Raw genomic sequence first — 20,044 nt, 5'->3', positions numbered from 1 at the left:
ATTCTTGAGGCTCATGAACAATTTGTTGGTCATGGTCGTGAGAATGGCAAATGGATGCCTAGAGACGTTGTAGATGAATGCATGTTTTATGACTCAGGTTAAATCGGTCTACCTTATACCTGGGACCGACAACAAGGTTCAAATAACATAATGGGTTTGGCTTGACAAGGAGGGGATGATAGGTTCCAGTAGGGCTTTGATAATATGCCAATCACACACATCCAGGTGATAGAATCAGACCATTGTGTACGGCTTATATATCAGTTTAGAACTAAAAAGTGGTATACAGGGAACAAAACAGACAGACCTTTTTGGTTTGAAAATGCATGTACTAGACATGATGGCTATATTAGTATGGTGGCAAATGCATGGGTACCTAGGACAATGGTTTGGCATAAGTACATGGATCACTTGCAGATGTGTGAGGTAAACTCCAACAGTGGAACCACACTAAATTTGGTTATGTCAAAATAGTTTAAAACTTTGAGATCCAAGCTTGAAAAAAGAAGAGAATCCTTAGGTTGTGGTCCGTCCAGAACGGAGAAAAGCATGATGTGCAGAATCTTAGAGTTATTATTTAGGGAAGAGGCATTAGCTTGGCAACGTGCTATTGTCCAATTTAAATTGAAAGGATATTGCAATACAACATATTTTTGCGTCTGCAAAAGAACACCACGGAACAAGCGTCTACCTACCAAGTGAATTGTGATTGAAATGACGATGGCAACAGGTTGAGCTCTATCCACTGAAATGGAATCCATCGATGCGGTAAAGGACAGAGCAGAAACAAATCCTCCATTTCCCTGGCGGCTGTGCTTTTCATTTTCTTTGATCTTTCCGCGAGGGCCTCTGCTTTCCTCGAACGATGACCGAGGAAACACATCCAACCTCAAATGCTGAGACAAGACCGCAAGCTCTCTCCTATTCTTCATCCACCAACTAGCAGGAATGTAGGAGCACAAGAGGGTCATCATCTTCTGAAACGATTGGCTTTCGATCTGCTTTCCAAGAGGTGGTTTCTGACATGCCAAAAGCCCTGTCCTGTGCCGGATCTAGCTGACAAACCAACAACTAACTCGGTCCTCCCCAAGAGGCCCAAGTCCATGGTTGGGCTTGCTTCCTATTCTAGGGGAATGAAAGAAACAGGAATGTTGCACAATAAAGTGTCAGCACTCATCCCCAAACTCCATAGGCCCCGCAATAGAAAGAGTTTACTTCGGTGCCGGAGAGCCGGTAGCTTAGCCCTTGCTATGATTCAATTTGTATTGGAGAAGAGGGGCGCCAACCCTATGGGGAATGTAGATATGTTGTACTTCTTCCTACTAGCTACGGTGCAGCACCTGTTCCTAGCTATGATGCTGCTCCTGTCCGCCCCTTGATTTATCACCGCTTTGGTCTTTTATTGGTCATTGATTTATAGACGGGTCGCATAACTGGCCTCTAAGACCGTTTTGCTATACGAGCTCACCCCGGTCTGTCGACCTCATGCGACATGGCATGACTTATCTTCCCAGAATAGCAAGCATATCGTAGCTATTTCACATAGTGTCCCGAGATATCAGTAGCTCTAGTCAATAAGTTTCTCTTCTTGTCACCTTCTTTAAGCCTTTCCTTATGCTTCCATCTAGAAATATATATATAGATAAGCTTGGAGAAGCGATTAAGGTGTTTCCACTCTTAGGTTGTTCAATATGCGAAGACCGTGTCAATCACTACACCAGACAATGGCCTACTTCTTCACATTCACCATGCAATGCATGCAGTTATTGATAGACAGAAAAATCATGGTATGCATTTCCGTGTATTAGCTAAAGCATTGCGTATGTCTGGGGGATGACAGATCGGCCATAGGAGTACTCTGGGATATACACCAGGGCAACTAATGTCGAGCATATGATGATGCCGGCCGTTTTCATTTCGTGAAAGTCCCCGGCAGAGGAAAGGGTTGTAGGTGATGGCGTTTGGCCACTATTAGTAGATAAAATGATTTCTTTCACCTCACAATCCCAAATAATTCGCTTAGGAGTCAGTACATAAAGATTTAATTTTATTTCTGCGATTTGTTCTCCTCTTCTAAGGTTATAGCTTTTGTGCTAGCTTCATCGATGTTACCCACCAAATAAAAAGCCTGTTCAGGTAGGCCGTCTAATTCTCCGAAAAGGATTAGTTTGAAATCCCCTAATAGTTTCCGCAAGAGCAACATACTTTCCTGGAGAACCAGTAAAAACTTCTGCCACGAACCCAACTAGTGAAATAGAACGGATCTCTCTAATAAACTGGGGTTCTTCTCTTCGGGTTGCTGGTATCCTTATATGGATCCGTCTTGTCTGCTCGGCTCGATAAGCTAGCAAAGTTATTTCGTTGGATTGGTCTGTCCGGTCTGTCAGTCAGGAAAGCACGTCAAGTCGGTTAATAGCTCTGGTCCGGTTTCTAACTCGGTGAATTGGTATGTTCTGGAGGCCCGGTGGCACAATTAGTTCAAATTCTTTCAGAAGCGAATGCTTTGGAATATTCCATTCTTGTAGCAGCCACCGCTTCGGATCCTGCTCCTCTGCAATTTCCGGCCCCATATTCAGGGTGTGCCATACCACTACTAGAATAAAGTTAGATCTTTATTTCATTTCAAGGAAAAGTTTTTGGGTTTAGCCACCACTCAGACAGTAGTGAAAAATAAAAACTAACTCTAGGCAAAAGTGCACACGGGGCGGGCGTGCTTCGACCGTGTCTCCGAGGCACAGTTGAATGTAGATAAACCTAATTGGTTACTTCCAATTACGTAAATCAATAGTTCAAACCACACTCAAAGGTAGGGCATTTCCCATTGATATAGGAACTTTTGTACCAGAAACAATAGTATCTCCAATTATAGCCCCTCTGGGATGTAAAATATATCTCTTCTCAGCATCCCCATAGTGTATGAGACAAATGTATGCATTTCGATTAGGGTCGTATTCTATGGTTACGATTCTACCAGATATGTCTTTTTGATTCCGTCAAAAATCTATTTTACGGTATAGGCGCTTATGACCTCCCCCTCTATGCCTTGTGGTAATGATTCCTCTGGAATTACGACCTTTACCACAACGGTGCCGTCCATGGATCAAATTATTTCGTGGATTGGATTTCACTTGCCTGTCTACGGTTCCCTTGGTCAGGGGTTTAAAGGTCTGGAATAGGTGTGAGTGGTGGTCGTATTCAGTACCAATGGTACGGTAATTGGAGGTTCAGGCGGTTCAGGCCTAGGATAAGAGCTAGAGGCTTGTTGAGGGGTAGCCATGGTTTCAGCTTCACTGGCAACAGCTGGTAGGGACATTTGTTGTGGTGTTCTAGGAAAATGAACCATATTGCCCCTAGTTGTGTTAATCGAGCTATGCTCTTCTTCAACGCTCCGCAGAAAAGTTAACCTTCATTCCTGCTTTTCCGCCAATTCACTAATTGAAATAGTTCAGATCCAGCACTTATATCCCTTTTATATGTATAGAATCAGGTATCTGCTTTCCATGGTTCCTGATGCACAGAAGCCGTTGACAGCAGCATAAATCACAACAATTTGTTTTTCAATTGGAAGTGGTTCATATTGTGGTTGTTTGGGCACTTCTGTAAGCCTTGCACCTCTATTGAGTAATGCCTGAGTCGCGGCATCAAGGTCTGACCCAAATTGAGCGGGTTAACCTTCTACTAGAACTGTTCTATCTACGAAATTGGAAAGTAGGGTCAACTTGCCATAATATATAGCCCAACTTGATCCGTCTTAGAGTAGCCGCCAGAATATATAATTTCCTGCTATGGAGCCCGCAAAGGGGTTGTAGATACTGCTGTGCGAATAGCAGATGCTGGATATCTTACATGTAGACTTGTTGAATTAGTTCAACATATTATTGTGCGTAGAAGAGATTGTGGTACTATCCGAGGTATTTCTGTAAGTCCTCAAAATGGGATGACGGAAAAACTTTTTGTCCAAACACTAATTAGTCGTGTATTAGCAGACGATATATATATCGGTTCACGATGCATTGCCGCGCGAAATCAAGATATTGGAATTGGGTTTTTTATCATTTCATTGACCTTTGAACCGCTCTTGCCCTCCCCTTTCACTTTCTTTCCTAAATGTGTGACTGATACCAATCCCTATGTTGTACACTCTTCCACTAACTAGAGAGAAACATGCCTGAAGTAGAAAGAACTAGTTACAAGTGTTCATAGTGGTCTAAGAAAACCAACCCTGACCGTGAAGGTTCCTAGTGTTGATACCAGTTGTTGGAGATAATGGAAGGAAGCAACAAAACAGAGAGAGGATCCAGTGTAATCTTAACTACATCTCAGCTCTTATACAAAAGCTTATGTTACAATACATGGTACCGGTCCAATTTATAGAAAATAGCAAACCGACACAAGGTCATTATCGACTCAAGTAACAACTATTTCGATTTTGTTCACAGCTCATTCCTAGCTAAGACATAACGGCGGGTAGGCAAACAACTTGATTCAGGTCAATACAATACTCTTCTTCGAACTTGCAAGCTTGGGAGCTAATGTTACTAAAAGCTTAGATGAAGAAAGAGCTTCTGAGCGAAGGCTTGTTGGCTTTGGTTGTTGGCGTGGATTATCTTGTTAAGCTTTGCAGAGATGGTGAGCATGAAGAAAGGGCACTACCATCAAAGAAAGACAGCTCTCAAATGGATTTGCTGGTCTATGATGACCAAGTAGAAGCATCCGTTCCACATAGGTGATTTTTATAGAAGCATAGACGCAAGCTCTTCTCAAAAGAATTTTGTTTATAGGATTCAGTCGTCCGTTTGTTTTGTTTTGAATTGACATAGAGAAAGATTTCTCGCGTTCCCTTAATTCAGGAATAGGTGGCGAAGGCTACTTGTTCCTTGTATATATATATATATATCTTTCCCTACTAATAAAGCACGGAGTGCTTCTGGTCGTACGTCGTCGTCACTTTTGCAAAAAAGTCCCTCTGTTTCCGTGAAATCAACCCGCAGTCCCTATTAAGTGGATCTGGGAAACTATTCGTAAAAAAAAAACTGGCGTCGCAGCGGTGGCCTTGGCCGGCATGGAGGTGAGCTCGCGGGCGTGCTTGCGGTAGGCAAGCCTAGCCCGCAAGTCCTCCCGCTGCTTGGTGAGGGCCTTGGCCTTCCTGCGCGCCTTGTCGGCCTCGACGCTGGCCTTGGCGGGCCGAGGCGTCGCGGAACGGGCGGCGGATCTCGGCTGCTCCGCCGTGGATCCGGCCGCAGACGGATCGAGACGGGAGAGGCGGCGACCTCCATGGCGGGCTACGGGGCAGAGGAGGCAGGGTCTTGTGGCGGTGCTCGCCTGAGCTCCCGGCGCCGGGAGGATATCGGGAACGGATGAAGGACGGCGAGGGAGGTCGGAGAGGGGCCAGATCCGGCTCGAAGCTCCTGCAGCGGGCATGGTGGTCTTCCTGTTGAAGAAAATAGAGAGGGTTCAGAGAGAGATAGGGGAGAGATAGAGAGGGAGACAGGAGGCGGGCAACGTCGCAGTGCAGCTGCTGCTCACCTAGGCGACGATGTCGGCAGGGCCACCAGGGCATGAGCGGCGCGGGATCGGCCGGATCCGGAGCACGCATGGGGTGGCGAGTTGACGGCCAGATCAGGTCCATGGCAGGGGAGCTCCAAGGCAGGCGCCCATGGCGTCCTCTGGTCTTGACGGCCGCGCGCACTCCAGGTTGGGGGGTGGCGGGGGGCAACGCCAAGCCATTTGTGTGCGTTTGCTGGATGGATAGGAAGAGCAGAGCTGCGTGGTGATGTGAGGTGGATGGGGGAGAGGAGAGGAGGAGGACCAGCTGCGATGAGGAAAATGGGGAAAATGAGGAGGACCAGCTGCGATGAGGAAAATGGGGTCGAACGACTCGATCGGCAAGGAAAAGCGGATGCGCCGGGGGCGGTGGGCGGGTCCCACGAAAGCACGTGGCAGCCAGTTGACGCGTGTGCGAGTCGAGAGCGCCGTCACGATCCAGCGTCGCACAAACCAAACACTAGAAAAATTGCACCGAGTGCTGTTGGATGGCTATATGCGTCCTAGCGTTGATTAAAGAAACTCGGATGAACACCGATTATTTTATTACTTGATGTTATTTTTACATTATCAAATGTAATAATTAAGAGTGAATGAAATATTGAAAATCTACTCCTAATGGATTAATTTATTGCTTAATGTTGTTTTATCAGTTGGTAGGATTGCGTCCACTATTGTTTTGTCCGCTTTTATCTCGTCCTATTTTTTTCGACCCACCTCCGCCACCGCCCCTTCATATTGATTTTGTACCCTTCCAATAAAAACTTTCATAATCTTTTCAACTTTCCTAACTAGCCACGTTACAAACCGGAAGGAACCAATGGCACATTACCAAACAATAAAATCCAGTTTTCTGCTAATTAGTTCCAAATCTCAACTTTCCTAACACAATGATCCGTACTTTCTTAACAATTAAATCGTTACTATTAAAGGAGAGTCCGTGCTGATGATTTGAGTTTGTTCCTATCCATCCCAGAAAATCGCCATTCAACTTACTGTGTTTTTGTATGGAAAATATGCTAGACAAATAGGACGCGATCTCTCTTTTTTTAATCAAATTAGGACGTGGTCTGATTTGATTGCACACGATGCGACATCATAAAAGGACCGTCGCACGCATTCCCCGCCAGACTTTACAGCGCCTTCCATCCTCCATGTCTACTACCACACCACGCAATACCTTCTCCCATTCTCTAGCGATTCCGCATTCCTGCAACACCAACAGGCTCGCCGCCTCCCGGCCGCTGGTCCTCCATCATAGTCTTCGACCCCTCCCCGCACCCCGCCAGCGCGACACCCGCTGCCCCGCTTGCACATGTCGGCTTTGCTCAACGTCTATGCTTATCCCACGGCGGAGCTCGCCCCGTCGTTGTCGGTGCCATGGTCATCTTTCACATGGAACCACCTCCGTCGCTGTCCGCCAGCGTCGACGACGAGCACAGCCCCGGGTACTCAGAGGCTACGCGAGGGCGATGCCAAAGAGTCCCGGTTTGTTCCTTGGTCGCCGCCCTTCCCATGCGAGGGAAAGATTGCATGAAAAACAAAGAAGGCAACAAGGAAAAAGGAAATAGATGCTAATTGCATGAAAAACAGAGAAGGAAGGACAAAGGAAAGAGAGAGAATGGATGCTAATTATATGTCTCAATATTTGGTGCTCATAGGATAGGATGTGCGTGTGTGCGTTCATAAAAAAGTGTATGCGCGTATATATGAGCGCTTTCGTCTATATTGTGTTCAAAAAAAATATTTGGTGAGGAGCTAATTAAAGGAAACAGCTTGCTGGTGTCGAATCTACACTTCTCTTGCTCTAAGCGCGGTAGCCATGAGGCCAATTAAAAAATAGTTTCTATGTACTGCACGAAAATGAACGTGTAACATTATCTTATACTTCCTCTGTTTTTATCTACTCCGTGTATTGGCCGGCTATTTCATGGGCTACAACACATCCATCCAATCCTTATCGCCCATTGAGGCTGTAGTCGCCTATCGCCCGTCCTATTTGATGCGGTCGGGGTTCATCTTTTGTAGGCCATTGTCCCAATTGAGTCGGCGCACCGATCGTCTCCGGACCACCGCCTTCACAGGTCAGGGCAGCCAGCAACTCCTCCATACGCGTCTCAGGCCTCAAGAGGCAGCCATGGCATCTCCTGCCACCGAGTCCGAGTCAGTCTAATGTCCGTCTGTCGTTGTAGCGCTGCCCGACTCCGTCTTCGTCTAGAAGGAGCCTGATGTCGGCAAGATTCTTATATACCATGGACTCATGTAAAATGTACATGAACAACATCCTTGCATTAATTGGTTGACCTTACATGCATGCAGATTAAGATGACGGTGGACCAATCTATTAGACTACTATGTCTTTTTTCCACTTTTCGACTGGTCAAAATTGCACAGGATGTAGGAACATGGTCGGTCGTCAAGGGCTCTGAGGTGCGATCCATCAACATGCTTTACTAAAGCAGCAGGGCAAGGAAGCGGTTAGTCAAGTAAAATTCTCATATTAACAGGATCTGCTACGCTATCATTGAACTGCAGCAACTCATTAACATAAAAAAAGTAGCTATTTTGATCGGTGTATTTTCTGTTACCTTTGCATCCAGTCATCTATATGTTTCTAATGCCAATGTGACTACAGTTTGATAGTGCCCAGTATGATCATGGCAAGCTCAATATGACCGTCTTTTTACTATATACTCCAAATCAACAAGGAAGACCTCACGATTTCCACCACATGCCGCATGACGCAAACCCGCCGCGCTAAAACCGCTGGCACCCGTCACCAACACACGAGGAAGATGACTCACTCTTCACCATTTACTCTGTAGCGACGCACCTGCGTTGTGCTTATGATGAAAAGCACATCGTCGTGGGATTGATCAGGTTCGTCGTGAATAGATGGACAGTATGAGCATCATTAAATGGGTAGCTAGGAGCGTTCAAGGATTTCTCCCGTTGCAACGCACGGGCACTTTTCCTAGTGTATATATATATATATATATATATATATATATATATATATATATATATATATATATGTATGTATGTATATATAAAGGAAAGGGGTTATTTTTCCTTTATGGCAATAAGAGTTGATTCCCTCGGTGGCAATTTCTCCTTAGGCGCATGTCTCAGCAACACAAAACAAGGGTTTCGCTCGTCATAGGACTTGACCAAACATCTCACGACACGAGCTGACGACAACCATGCAGCACCTATATGAAAGAGCAATGGAATCAGACTAGGGCGCCGTGGACAGGCCTACTGGTAGTTGAAAAGCGTGAGAATTCACTTCCGACTAAGTGTGTCAGAGGAAAGGACCTCTTCCAATATTCATGGACCTAAAATGGAACATGAAATGGAACAGGCACCTGTGGCCTGGAAGACTGGTATCATAGCTTTTACGACGAACGGGGACCCATGCGAACTTAGTTGTGAGGAAGTTGAACAAGCTTGCCCCAGCCGGTGGACGAAGAACAAACCTACCAGAACCCACTTCTGGAGGACTGCCCGGAGAGGAAGAAGCAACAAACTCACTTCATACTAGCATCGAAAGACAAGAAGGCAGTGATCTGGTAGCGTCCTATGCTTAAAGCTGAGCATGAACGGACGTCTATCTGGTATGGTTTCTCTGAACCCAGTATCGGCAGGCCCAGTTACTCTCTTGCCCGAACTTATGCGAAGTAAAAATTTATCGAATTCGATCAGCACTGGTCGCGTGGTTCACCGGTTCCACCGACGTCACCCTTAGATAGAGTTATTCAATCGATACAGAGATGCGCTTAAAGTGGGGGGGGGGGGGTTGTCCCTATTGGGCTGGGCCCTTCCCCATAAGGCCCCACTGTCGGGGCATAAGCGCAGGAGTTTTTCCATTGTAAATGAGTACGGAGCAATCAACGAATTCCGGCGAAATAGAAGATCTACGTGACCAAATTGCTCGTGAAGGTTTCCACAGAAAGACCCCTTGGTTCTGGCAAACAGATCACAATTACAGGTACCTGGGAGCATACCGATGGAATGAACAAAATACGAACAGTTAACATAATATAGTCATAGATCTTAGATTGTAACTTGATCATGAGCGAATTTGTTGATGTTACACCCACGAAGTATGGAAAGTGCCAAACATTGGGAATTACCCGTGGAGGAGTTAGGAGCAGGAACAAGGAGAAGCGAGAACCACTTAAATGGAGGATTCTATTGTATTTCTGCCTTTGTTCCCCATAGTAACTGGGGATCGAAAAGCTTTAGCTTTCAGAGAAGAGATTTCAGTATCCGATTGCTTTTCTGACTGGAATTCTCTAGTTCACTTCACTTCTACGCAATGTCATTTCTTGATTCAGCGAACGGGTTACCTACTCCTAAGGGTCAAAGCAAGCCCTTTAATTCAATTATTTATTCTTACATTAAAATTCTTACATTAAAGATTGAATAAAATCTCCCCAAGTAGGATTCGAACCTACGACCAGTCTGTTAACAGTCGGGCCTATCCGAAAGAGAATCCAGTACCTCTTGGTCCTGAATATCAGAATAGGACGAACGAACCGGCCTTCGCGGATATCTTTGCTTCGGAACAAAACCCTACAATCAAATAGATTGTCCCAAGGGTCCTTGGGAACAGCATAACGACGGATAATTCCGAATCTACATAGGTCTAGTCGAGGGGACAAATCAATAGGAAATGCTATTTGCTTCTTAAGAAGAAGAACTTTTTTGAAATGAAAGAGTTTCCACGGGCATCAGATATCATTTCTTCAAATAAGGAAGAAGTGTTATCGAAGGATTTCCTTCCATTCTTCCTAGTATGGAAGAAGTAAAGAAAAAGTACTGCGTCTCGATCTATACGAAAGGGCACTTGTTTTTTCTTTCGGTTTCATTGATAGCAGAAGAGTACGCTAGCTAGCGGAGCCTGAAAATGCTTGCTTGCGCCCCACCCCTACGGAAACTATTGCCTATGCTTGCTGCTTGCTCAGTGTCAGTAGAAGGGAAGAAAAGATGGTCACTCCTTTTAGGAACATGGCGAGCCTTACTTACGAATGTTGCACTTCACTCGCTGCTCGTTCATTCACTTGCTCATGAACTCGCTGCTTCGCCAGAAGCGACTAGTCGCCTCCTTTCCTCCGCTGAAAGATGCTTAGCCAGAAGCGACGAAGGAGGGGAGCTGGGGAAGGCCGACGATGGCAATGAGGGGGAAGCTGTCGTAGAAGCTTTGCCCCTTGCTTTACATAAATTGATTGTTATGAACTTACTAAATGACCTTATTTATTCTCCCAAAGGCAGAACTATTCACTAAGCCAACAGGTTAGCGAAGGAACTTTTGTCGGTCTTGCTGCTTTAAAGCGAACGAGTCTTCCTTATTCCTATGGTCATTAGAATAACCTATTCATCCTCTTGGCCACTCTGAACTCATAGGTAGTTGTGGCATCTCAGCCATTGGCGGGAATTTCGCCCGCATCCGATCCCCAATTCTTGTTCACCCCGGATGATCGTGTTGGGTAAATTGTGACCTCGTACGATCGTCCAAAATACCCTCAAGACCATGAAGACAGATAATGAGAGTCAGGTTCAAACAATTCAAGAAGATTGTCATAATATTACTATGGGAGACGGATCCTGTTAAGTCAATACAAATGTGATACGAAAAATCCTCTTCCATTCTTTTCGGCTGGGCAACATGACTGATGGGAATGTTCGCTACTGCTTCGGCGTCCATCTCATACATATGTTCTCTGGCCACCTCCATATTCCACGGCCTGGTTGCAGCATCGATAAGATCCGACACAAACATAGGTGGATCATTGGACCGCCTTATTTATGTGGGAGCCATAAAATGTCTTGATCATATTCGCTGTAATGTTCGTAAATGGCTCAGAATGGTCTAAAGATAAGAATTATTGGACTATTGGAGATGGGTTCACTTCACTCATTTGTATAACTATTGTTTTTTCACTTTCCCAACCCCGCTACTGTAAAAAGAACTCTTTTGTTTTGAGACTAGCTAGTCGCTATGGTTTGCGGGAAAACTCTTCTCTCCCTGGTCTCACTTCGACCAAAAGCCACTGGGCTACCAAGAAGTCGGATTCAGTTCAGTCCCGTTTTCAAGATCCGGTTCAGTGTTTGGGATGGCTTGGTCCAAGCCCACATCCATAGCGGAGATAAAAGCAACTGCTATTGATGTACAATTGGACCGCTTGCATCGCTCCTTGATACAAAGGCTATAAGAATCAAAGGATTAACAAAATAAAACCTCTGGCTCAGGAGGATGGAGGTATTTTGACAGATTTTCAAAGAGATGGATATTGAGAATGCACTGTTTACAATGCACCCAAGCAAGTCCCCATGAATTGAAAGTTTCATGGCAGGCTTCTATATTGGGCATTGAGCTATTTTGAAGGATTCAGAGTGTGCGGCGATCCGGTTCTTCTTTGAGGACGGGTAATATGCCAGAAGCCATTAACAATGTCGTTTCAGTTCCGATTCCAATATTAAAAGCTCCTCGAGATCTCACTCAATACATATGATGGCTCGATATTTTGCCACTTTTTATAAGAGTGTTTTGATGTAGTTTTCATTGGGTTTTGATATTTCTCACGTCTTTCTAACACCAATCTTTCGAGAAAGAAGAAAACTTGTTTTTTTTTTACTAATGATGCTCAGGAACAAATATATTCGGAAGAAACCAATCAATATCCCAGCAAATAAAGCCACTTGGAGCAACTTTCATCTTAGGAGAAAGTTCACTAAAGCATCCAAAATGCAAGACGGTGCATGATACGAGCCCGCCTGCATGTACCAGCAGTTGTACCATGGAGCGACAGCACCACATCGTTTACACATGCAGGCTTTGTGAAGGCCACAGGAGAGGAAGACAGAGAGAGCCTCCTCCACAACATTCAGAATAGAGGGAGCAGCGATCCGGAGATCCATTCCTTCTCGTTCACTCCATTTTCATTTCATTGTTCGCAAAACGCCACCACGGTGAGAGGAATTCCAGGTTGTAAGATTAGGGTTCGATTTTTCTTTTGTCAAGAGCTCATCTTCTGTCAAATCACCACGCAAAATTGCATGCATACACCTAGAAAACTTGTGCATCTTTGGTGCGAAAAAAGAAACAATTTCTTTCGATTTGTTTGCTATTTTCCGAAATTTATCTTGTGCATCGAAACGGCGTCCTCTATATGGATATTCCTTTTTTTAGAAAATAAACTTTTTTTTGAGAAACTTTAGAAAATAAACTTATTCACTTAAGTTTCGGCCCGTGACAAACTGGGAGTCTTCTGCAGCCCATTCGTACCGTGTGTGGGCTTACTTCCCCAGCAGCACACACACACCCTCCTGCGAACTCACTCCCACAGAGCAGCACACACACCGCCGCCGCCGCTGCCGGACGACGGCCGGAAGATGGCCTCGCTGGCGATCCCCGACGAGCTACTAGTGGACATTTTCCTCCGCCTCCCCACCCCAGAGGACCTCATCCGCGCCTCCGCCGCCTGCGTCTCCTTCCGCCGCCTCGTCGCCGACCGCTCCTTCCTCCGGCGCTTCCGCAAGATCCACCCCCCGCCCCTCCTCGGCTTCCTCGACTCAGGTCGGCACCTCTTCCACCCCGCCGTGCCGCCTCACCCCTCCGCGCCGGCGGCCAGCGCCGTCGCCCTCGCCGCCGACTTCTCCTTCGCCTTCCTCCCCGCCCCCGCCCGGGACTGGTCCGTGCGGGAAGTCCGCGACGGCCGCGTCCTCCTCGACAGACCCCGCCGCCACGACTCCGTCGATGGGTTCGGAGCCCTCTTCAAGGAGATGGTGGTGTGCGACCCCTTGCACCGGCAGTATCTCCTGCTCCCCCAATCCCCGATGACCTAGCCGCTTCGGTCGTGGACCAACTCCTGATACAAGGGCATTGCTTGGCCGAGACCTTCCTCGTCCCTCCCGGCAACGGCGACGAGGAGGAGGAGGGGACATCATTCCGGGTGATCTGGATGGGGCTGTTTGAAGCTAAGCTAGTGGCCGCTGTCTTCTCTTCCGGCACAGGGAAATGGCGAGCCTTTTCAAGCGAGTTGTTGCTGGGCTTCCTGTTATGGTCGTGGATGGATCTCTTCATGTCGCGCCATTATGCACATGGTTGCTTCTACTGGGTTTCAGGTTCAATTGAAAAGTTGCTAGTGCTTGACATTCAGAGGATGGAGTTCTCCATGGCTGACCACCCACCCTGTGCCAGAGCTTCGAGCGATGATGTGGCCATCGTGGAGGCAGGCCAAGGCATGATTCGGATGTTTGGGCCTAAACACGACACATCTCGCCTTAAATATAACGTTTGGCGAAACAATGCTGGGATTTCTACCCAGTGGCAGATGGAGGAGAGGACGTTCTCGCTGGATTCTAGGTCCTTGCTCACGGGTGCGGTGGGGAGGCACTTGCTCCTGTATCAGTGTGGAAGCTCGTCGGTCCAGACAGGTGGTTTCACGCTCGACGTCGACACATCCCAGGTTGAGAGGGTGTGTGCTTCATTTCCCGCACCGTCACACGTATATTGCAACTTCCCACCATCGTTATTATCGTCACCGACAGTGTCAAGTGGTAAGCTTTCTGTTGAGTGACAGATACCTCCTTCCCTTCATAGTTATCTCCACACAATTGCCCGGGTTGCTGCATGATTGAGCTTAACTGTACTAGTATCCTTAACAAAAAAGTTGTTTACAGAACTTCGCTGCATTCTAGATAGGGTTCTCTATTCAAAGTTACCTGCGATTTTCTTAAATATTTAATCCCATAGCTAAGATTTTCAATCAACATCCAACCATTCTCATCTCAAAGGTCACTTCATATATAGCCTAACTAGCAGTTGCACACCATAAAAGAGGGTATGTTGAGCCTTGCTAGTGTGCAGCTTTGTGTGAAAATTCTCAGACAACAGAAAATTAGCAATAGATTGAGCCCCTTGTGCATGCAGGCGCACGCCATGCTGACGTCCAGGGAGCTGGGGAATCTGTGCCAGTGCCTGAAGTACAGGAAGCTGGCCCTGGGGGCGCGCAAGGAACTGTCCTCCCAGTGGTCGTTCAAGTTTCAAACCACTTGTTCGTCGTCGTCAACGATGCCGAGGCGCGTCGTGCTGTGGCGAGGGAAAGGAGGACAGGTCTCACTTCATAAGTTGCCTTCAGTTTTCTTAAATGTCAATCACATTACTAAGCCTTCCAACCATTCTCATATGAAGGTTTTCATATATAACCCAGCGAGAGACTAATAGTTGCGTACCGTAAAAGAGAGCAACTTCAGCCTCAGTAGTAGTGTGCAACATCAAGTGAAATTGTCAGACAACAACTGAGCTTGTGTCCATGTAATGGTGTATCCTTGTGCATATGCAGGCACACACCATGCTGCTGATGTCCAGGGAGCGGGGAGCGCTGTGCCGGTGCCCCAAGTGGAAGAAGCTGACCCTGGAGACGTGCAAGGACCTGCCCTTGCAGCGGCCGCTCGAGCCCCAAACCCCTTGCTCGCCGTCGACAGTGATGCCGGCGGCGCTGGGGCTGGACCTGTGGGGGGTGCAGGGGCTGGTAGCCGAGCTAGAGAGGGCGCACGAGGAGACAAGGAGCCAGAGTAGCAGTACCAATGCGTCCACGACGACCAAGGGTGTCAGAGGGTTGGATGAGTGACTCGTCCTTTTTGTAAGTTTGTTGTGTGTTGGTCGCTGGTTATGAGGTTGATGAGCAAGGTTGGATTGCAAAGCTTTCACCATTAGCTGCCCTGTTGGTCGCCGTGCCATCGTCGATTTTGTTGCGGTCTCGACTCATTAGCTGCATTGCGTGGCTGTGGGACGTCCCACTGTTGTGAGGCAACGCTCATCCATGGTGTATAAGATTGGTATTCAGCCCCCACTGTTGTGAGTAGACATTCATCTGAGTTAGCATCAAGTTTTTGTGTGATAGTAAAATCAAGGTCATTTGCCTGTGGCACCAGTTTTACTAGACTCTGGAATGAGTTGAGTAGTTGTAGTGGACTTTGGAATGAGTTGAGTAGAAACTCCCAGTGGAAAACAAGTCCAGCTTTGGAATTGTTATGCAGTACTACTTGGCAAGTACGTACTGTATTATTTTGTTGTGATTTGGAGCTCACAGAAGTTTTTTGTGGGTATTCATGTCATGCGGATGAAGTTGATGTTACTGCCCGTTACTCCTTCCGTCCCACAATATAAGACGTTTTGCAAGCTATACGAGTACTTTTGAACAACTTATATCAAGTTGTTATCAGCACAGCTGTAGATTTTTGAGGGGCAAATATGGTTTGTGTCCGTATATGGAAAAGACAGGTGAGACCAAACAAAATGTGTAAAAAAATGACAAGTGTGTGATGATGAATTTTTATGATTCTTTTTCTAGCCTGACTTTTCTAGTTTGAATTTATACAACTAGCAGCATATTTGATTACAACGTCTGTTACCTTAAAAGGACATTTATTCTGCTCTGGTGTGCACTGGCTGCAAACAGTATCAACAGCACTGTTCATCCGAAAAGGATGCAAATGATATACACATTCATCTCTTTTCCTTTTTTGATTGAAAAGCAATGGCCTATCTGACAGTGTTCATCTGTCAGGTTTTAACTGATGATTCGGTACTGAAACTACTCCCCCGTCTTATAATATAAAAACGTTTTTGACACTACATAGTATAAAAAACATTCTTATGTTATGGGACGGTGGCATTAAAAAAGACGCCGCCAGCATTTTTGTCAAGTCAGTGCTTCATTCTTCGCACCTTTGTACCAAAAATCACTCAGCTAAAGGACCTTCTGTGTCGACGACCACCATTGGCATGGATGCCGAGGCGAGTCATGACCGATAACAAGAGAAGGAGGTACCAATTATAGTCTAGACCTACGAAGAATGCGTGGTTAGATGACAGAGCTAAAGAGGATGTGCAAGGAGATGAGGGGCTAGAGTACCATAGGTGTCCAGACCACTGCAACCAAGGGCAACAAGTCATTGGACAATGTGATCTTCCCTAGGATGTGCTACCACGTAATTAATTAAACCCATTAAGTGTCGCGTGAAGGGCGGCCAACCAGCTATGCCACATGACGTAAGCTGGTTGGCCACGGTGAGAAATCTTTTGAAATTTTTTTAGATGAAGGTGGGGATTATTTGTTAAATGTACCTTTTCTTTATAGATGGAGGTGAGGACCTCTGGTATTTTTAAATTGGAGGGTATGCAAAGTGGCGTTCGTTGGTAGGCATCAATGGTATTTTTTTTCTTTTTACTTTTTTTTAGATGAAGGTGAGGTTTTTTTTGCTGAGGTGTATTTTTAGATGAAGGCGAGGACTCTATGTATTTTTTTAAATGAAAACGTGCGCACAACTTCCTCACAAGCGGCACCACAGGTGGCACCCCAACCACTAGTAGCTAGCTAAGGGAGTGACATTTTTGGGGCTGAAACAGCTAAGAGCATTACTAGTAGAACCCTCAAACCCTCAAATCCTTAAAGCAGTTTTAAGGGTTGAGAAGTGTCACTTTTTGACACTTTTAAGGGTTGAAAAACAGGGGCAAATACTAGAACCCTCAAACCCAACCCTTATAACGAAATATTCCGTCGAGCACCTCGGGCATTCCGTCGAGCACCTCGTGCACGACGGGCGGAGGGTCGGCGATTGGGGGCGCGGGCGCGGTCTTCGTCCGGGAGGTGGTCCTCTTCACGACCGGGGTCCCTCCCGCGGCGAGCTTGGCCACCGCAGCACCCTTCGGCCCAACCGACGACGTCTTCCGACGGCGCTTGGTGGTAGGCGGCTGCGGCGGGGCGAGGGAGGAGGCGGGGGCAAGGGCGACTGCGGGCTGCGGAGGGACGACGTGCTGGCCAGCACGCCGCCGCTTGGCGCCGAGGACGTGGGTGGCGGCCACCACCGACGCGACCTGCGCCTGGCTCGGGACAGGAGGCTGCTGGGCCGACGTGGGCGTCGCGGAGGCGGCGATTGGGGGCGGGGCGACGGGTAGGGCAAGGGAGGAGGCGAGCGTGAGGACGGGGGCGGGCGGCGGCCGGCGGCGATTGGGGGCGGGGCAAGGGAGGAGGCGGGCGACGAACCTGATTTTTCCCTCCCACGCGCGCAACGGACAAATAGAGGTTGGGGTTGTTTCCCCTCTCCAACCCTTACTTTTAGAGGCTGGGAGAGCGACCCGGGCTCTAACCCTTAAAATTGTTTACAGGTTTAGGGGTTAAAGGGTTCTAGTCTTTGCGTTTTTTTCGTCTCAACCCGTAAAAAAACGGTTATTTTTTAGGGTTAGAGGGTTTGAGGGTACTACTAGTAATGCTCTAAGTAGGGTGCCTCCTCTCTTTTTCTCCATCTTTCTTGATCCTTTTGTAAAGTTGATTATATTCGGTTGACTTTTCATTCGGTTTGTGCATGTGATGTGTTGATTGTTTGCATTGCCACTTGCAGTGAGTGAGCTATATGAATATGAGCAAGATTGTCCGGATGTGAAGTTTTTCACCAGCGTCTTTGCTACCATTGTGTAGACATAGATTACGCTTGGTGTTTGATGGATTCTCGTAATCTTGTTGTTCCAGTCGTTTTCTCTTATTTTATACTAGTACTACTTTAGTGTCTTGTTGATCTGCTTTGCCTATTTTTACACCTATTTTCTTTTACATCATTCATCATAGAAATAAGGACATCGCATCATAGTTAAGCAATCGAAAACTAAGTCTTAATCGATGATATGGTACTGTGCTTCTTTTAGGGAAGTGCAGTTCTTTTTATCTATCCACATTGGTTAAATAAAATGATCAGTGAAGTACTATAATGCACCTACTTATTCACTTTTTTAGAATAGCTTTTTTTATAACAACTTATTCACTCTTTTTTTGACAGAGAGAAACTAAACTTATTCATTTTTTAGACAAACTCCGAAGCTTTAATCAAACCGTCACAATGCTTACACGGTCGAAAGTAAGACCATCCGGCTACCCAAGCCATACATGCCGGACCGCCGGTAGGGATAAAGCATGCTTCGCGAGTTTGTGAGCCTCGACATTCAAACTCCTAGATTCATGACAAAGAATACATGAAATAAAAGTACTCTTATGAGCTACTACTTCATGAATGATTGCGCCATAAGAAGTCGGGTTCTTGCTACAGATATCATCGATCACCACTTTGCAATCTGACGCCACCTTGATCCTCCGCTCATATAGATCATCTGATAGGGCCAGACCTTCTCTTATTGCCAAACACTCGAGGACAGCTAGGTCTCCATTGTTGGGAAAGACTATTGCTTAAGCTCCCAGGAACACGCCCTCGGCATCTCTAGCTATCCCCCCCCCCCCCGCCCACTGCACCATATCTTCCTCCTCTCCCTACGGCTGCATCAACGTTTTGTTTTGCCATACCCGCAGGTGGTGCGATCCAAGGTAATTGTTGAGTCCCTCGTGGGTTCACTTGTTGTACTGGCTTCTTAATGGATTTTAGTTCGGATAAATAGGACTGGACAAAGCCATGAATGGAGAAAGGAATCTGCTAAATTTGCTTGTGGGCCCAAGTTGGCTTCAAATAATGTTTGTTCTGGGAACTAAATAGGCTTTAAAATCCCGACGCTCAAGGATGATGGATTTTGAAGGATCTGCCACGACTGCCTTGCCAGCAATGCTAGGTTAAAGAGTTCTAGGTCGCGGGAGCCAAGCCCTCCCAAGTGTTTGGGCTTCGTCATGACATCCCATGCTACCCAACACGATTTACGTTTGCCTTGCTTGCTGCCCCACCAGAATTGCCTGATCAGAGAAGTCACACTCTCACAAAGCCATCGAGGGAGTCGGAAACATGACATGGAGAACACTGTCATTGCCTGCGCTACAGATTTGATCAATACCTCCTTTCCTGCAGCAGATAAAAGCTTCTCCATTCATCCCCTAAACTTCTCCCATACACGATCTCGTAGGTACTTAAAAGTCCCATTCTTCGAGTGACCCACCTCAGTTGGCATGCCAAGATATCTATCACTAAGAGATTCATTTTGAACGTTCAAAATATTCTTGACATTATCTCTAGTGGCCTGTGGGCAACCAGGACTAAATAATATAGAAGACTTACACTAGTGCAGAACCGGGCTTTAGCGCCGGTTCATAAGGGCCTTTAGTGCCGGTTCTACAACCGGTACTAAAGAGTGGAGACTAAAGCCCCCCCCCCCCCATTTACTACCGGTTCGGCACGAACCGACGCTAAAGTGCCACCACGTGGCACGGGCCAGGCCCGGGTGCTGGCAGACCATTAGTACCGGTTGGTAACACCAACCGGTACTGAATGTTTGGGGGAAGGGGGGGTTGTTGGGGAACGTAGTAATTTCAAAAATTTCCTACGCACACGCAAGATCATGGTGATGCATAGCAATGAGAGGGGGAGTGTATCTTCATACCCTTGAAGATCGCTAAGAGGAAGCGTTTATCAACGCGGTTGATGTAGTCGTACGTCTTCACGATCCGACTGATCCAAGTACCGAACGCACGACACCTCTGAGTTCTGCACACGTTCAACT

At 46.7% G+C, this 20,044-nt stretch overlaps 1 protein-coding gene across 2 annotated transcripts; it reads left to right on the top strand.

The window, feature by feature from the left end:
- Window positions 1-12,885: 12,885 nt before the first annotated feature.
- LOC123042694 (uncharacterized) lies at window positions 12,886-15,598 on the top strand. 2 transcript variants are annotated; one of them, XM_044465093.1, is made up of 3 exons: window positions 12,886-14,109; window positions 14,483-14,665; window positions 14,895-15,598. In XM_044465093.1, exons 1-3 carry the CDS (start codon window positions 13,512-13,514, stop codon window positions 15,128-15,130), a joined length of 1,017 nt encoding a protein of 338 aa, XP_044321028.1. In that variant the 5' UTR covers window positions 12,886-13,511; the 3' UTR covers window positions 15,131-15,598. The 2 variants fall into 2 exon arrangements, with proteins under 2 accessions (XP_044321028.1, XP_044321029.1); XM_044465094.1 differs by having other exon boundaries at window positions 12,899-14,109; window positions 14,483-15,592.
- The last annotated feature ends 4,446 nt before the right edge of the window (window positions 15,599-20,044 follow it).

Source organism: Triticum aestivum, chromosome 2B (assembly GCF_018294505.1).
Source record: "Triticum aestivum cultivar Chinese Spring chromosome 2B, IWGSC CS RefSeq v2.1, whole genome shotgun sequence".
NCBI lineage: Eukaryota > Viridiplantae > Streptophyta > Magnoliopsida > Poales > Poaceae > Triticum > Triticum aestivum.
This window is presented reverse-complemented; position numbering and strand designations above follow the sequence as displayed.

Coding starts and splice junctions, on each gene's coding strand:
- LOC123042694 (XM_044465093.1), top strand. CDS start 13,512: ATGGGGCTGTTTGAAGCTAAGCTAGTGGCCGCTGTCTTCTCTTCCGGC. Junction 14,110..14,482: donor GTCACCGACAGTGTCAAGTG/GTAAGCTTTCTG, acceptor TTGTGCATGCAG/GCGCACGCCATGCTGACGTC. Junction 14,666..14,894: donor GGCGAGGGAAAGGAGGACAG/GTCTCACTTCAT, acceptor GTGCATATGCAG/GCACACACCATGCTGCTGAT.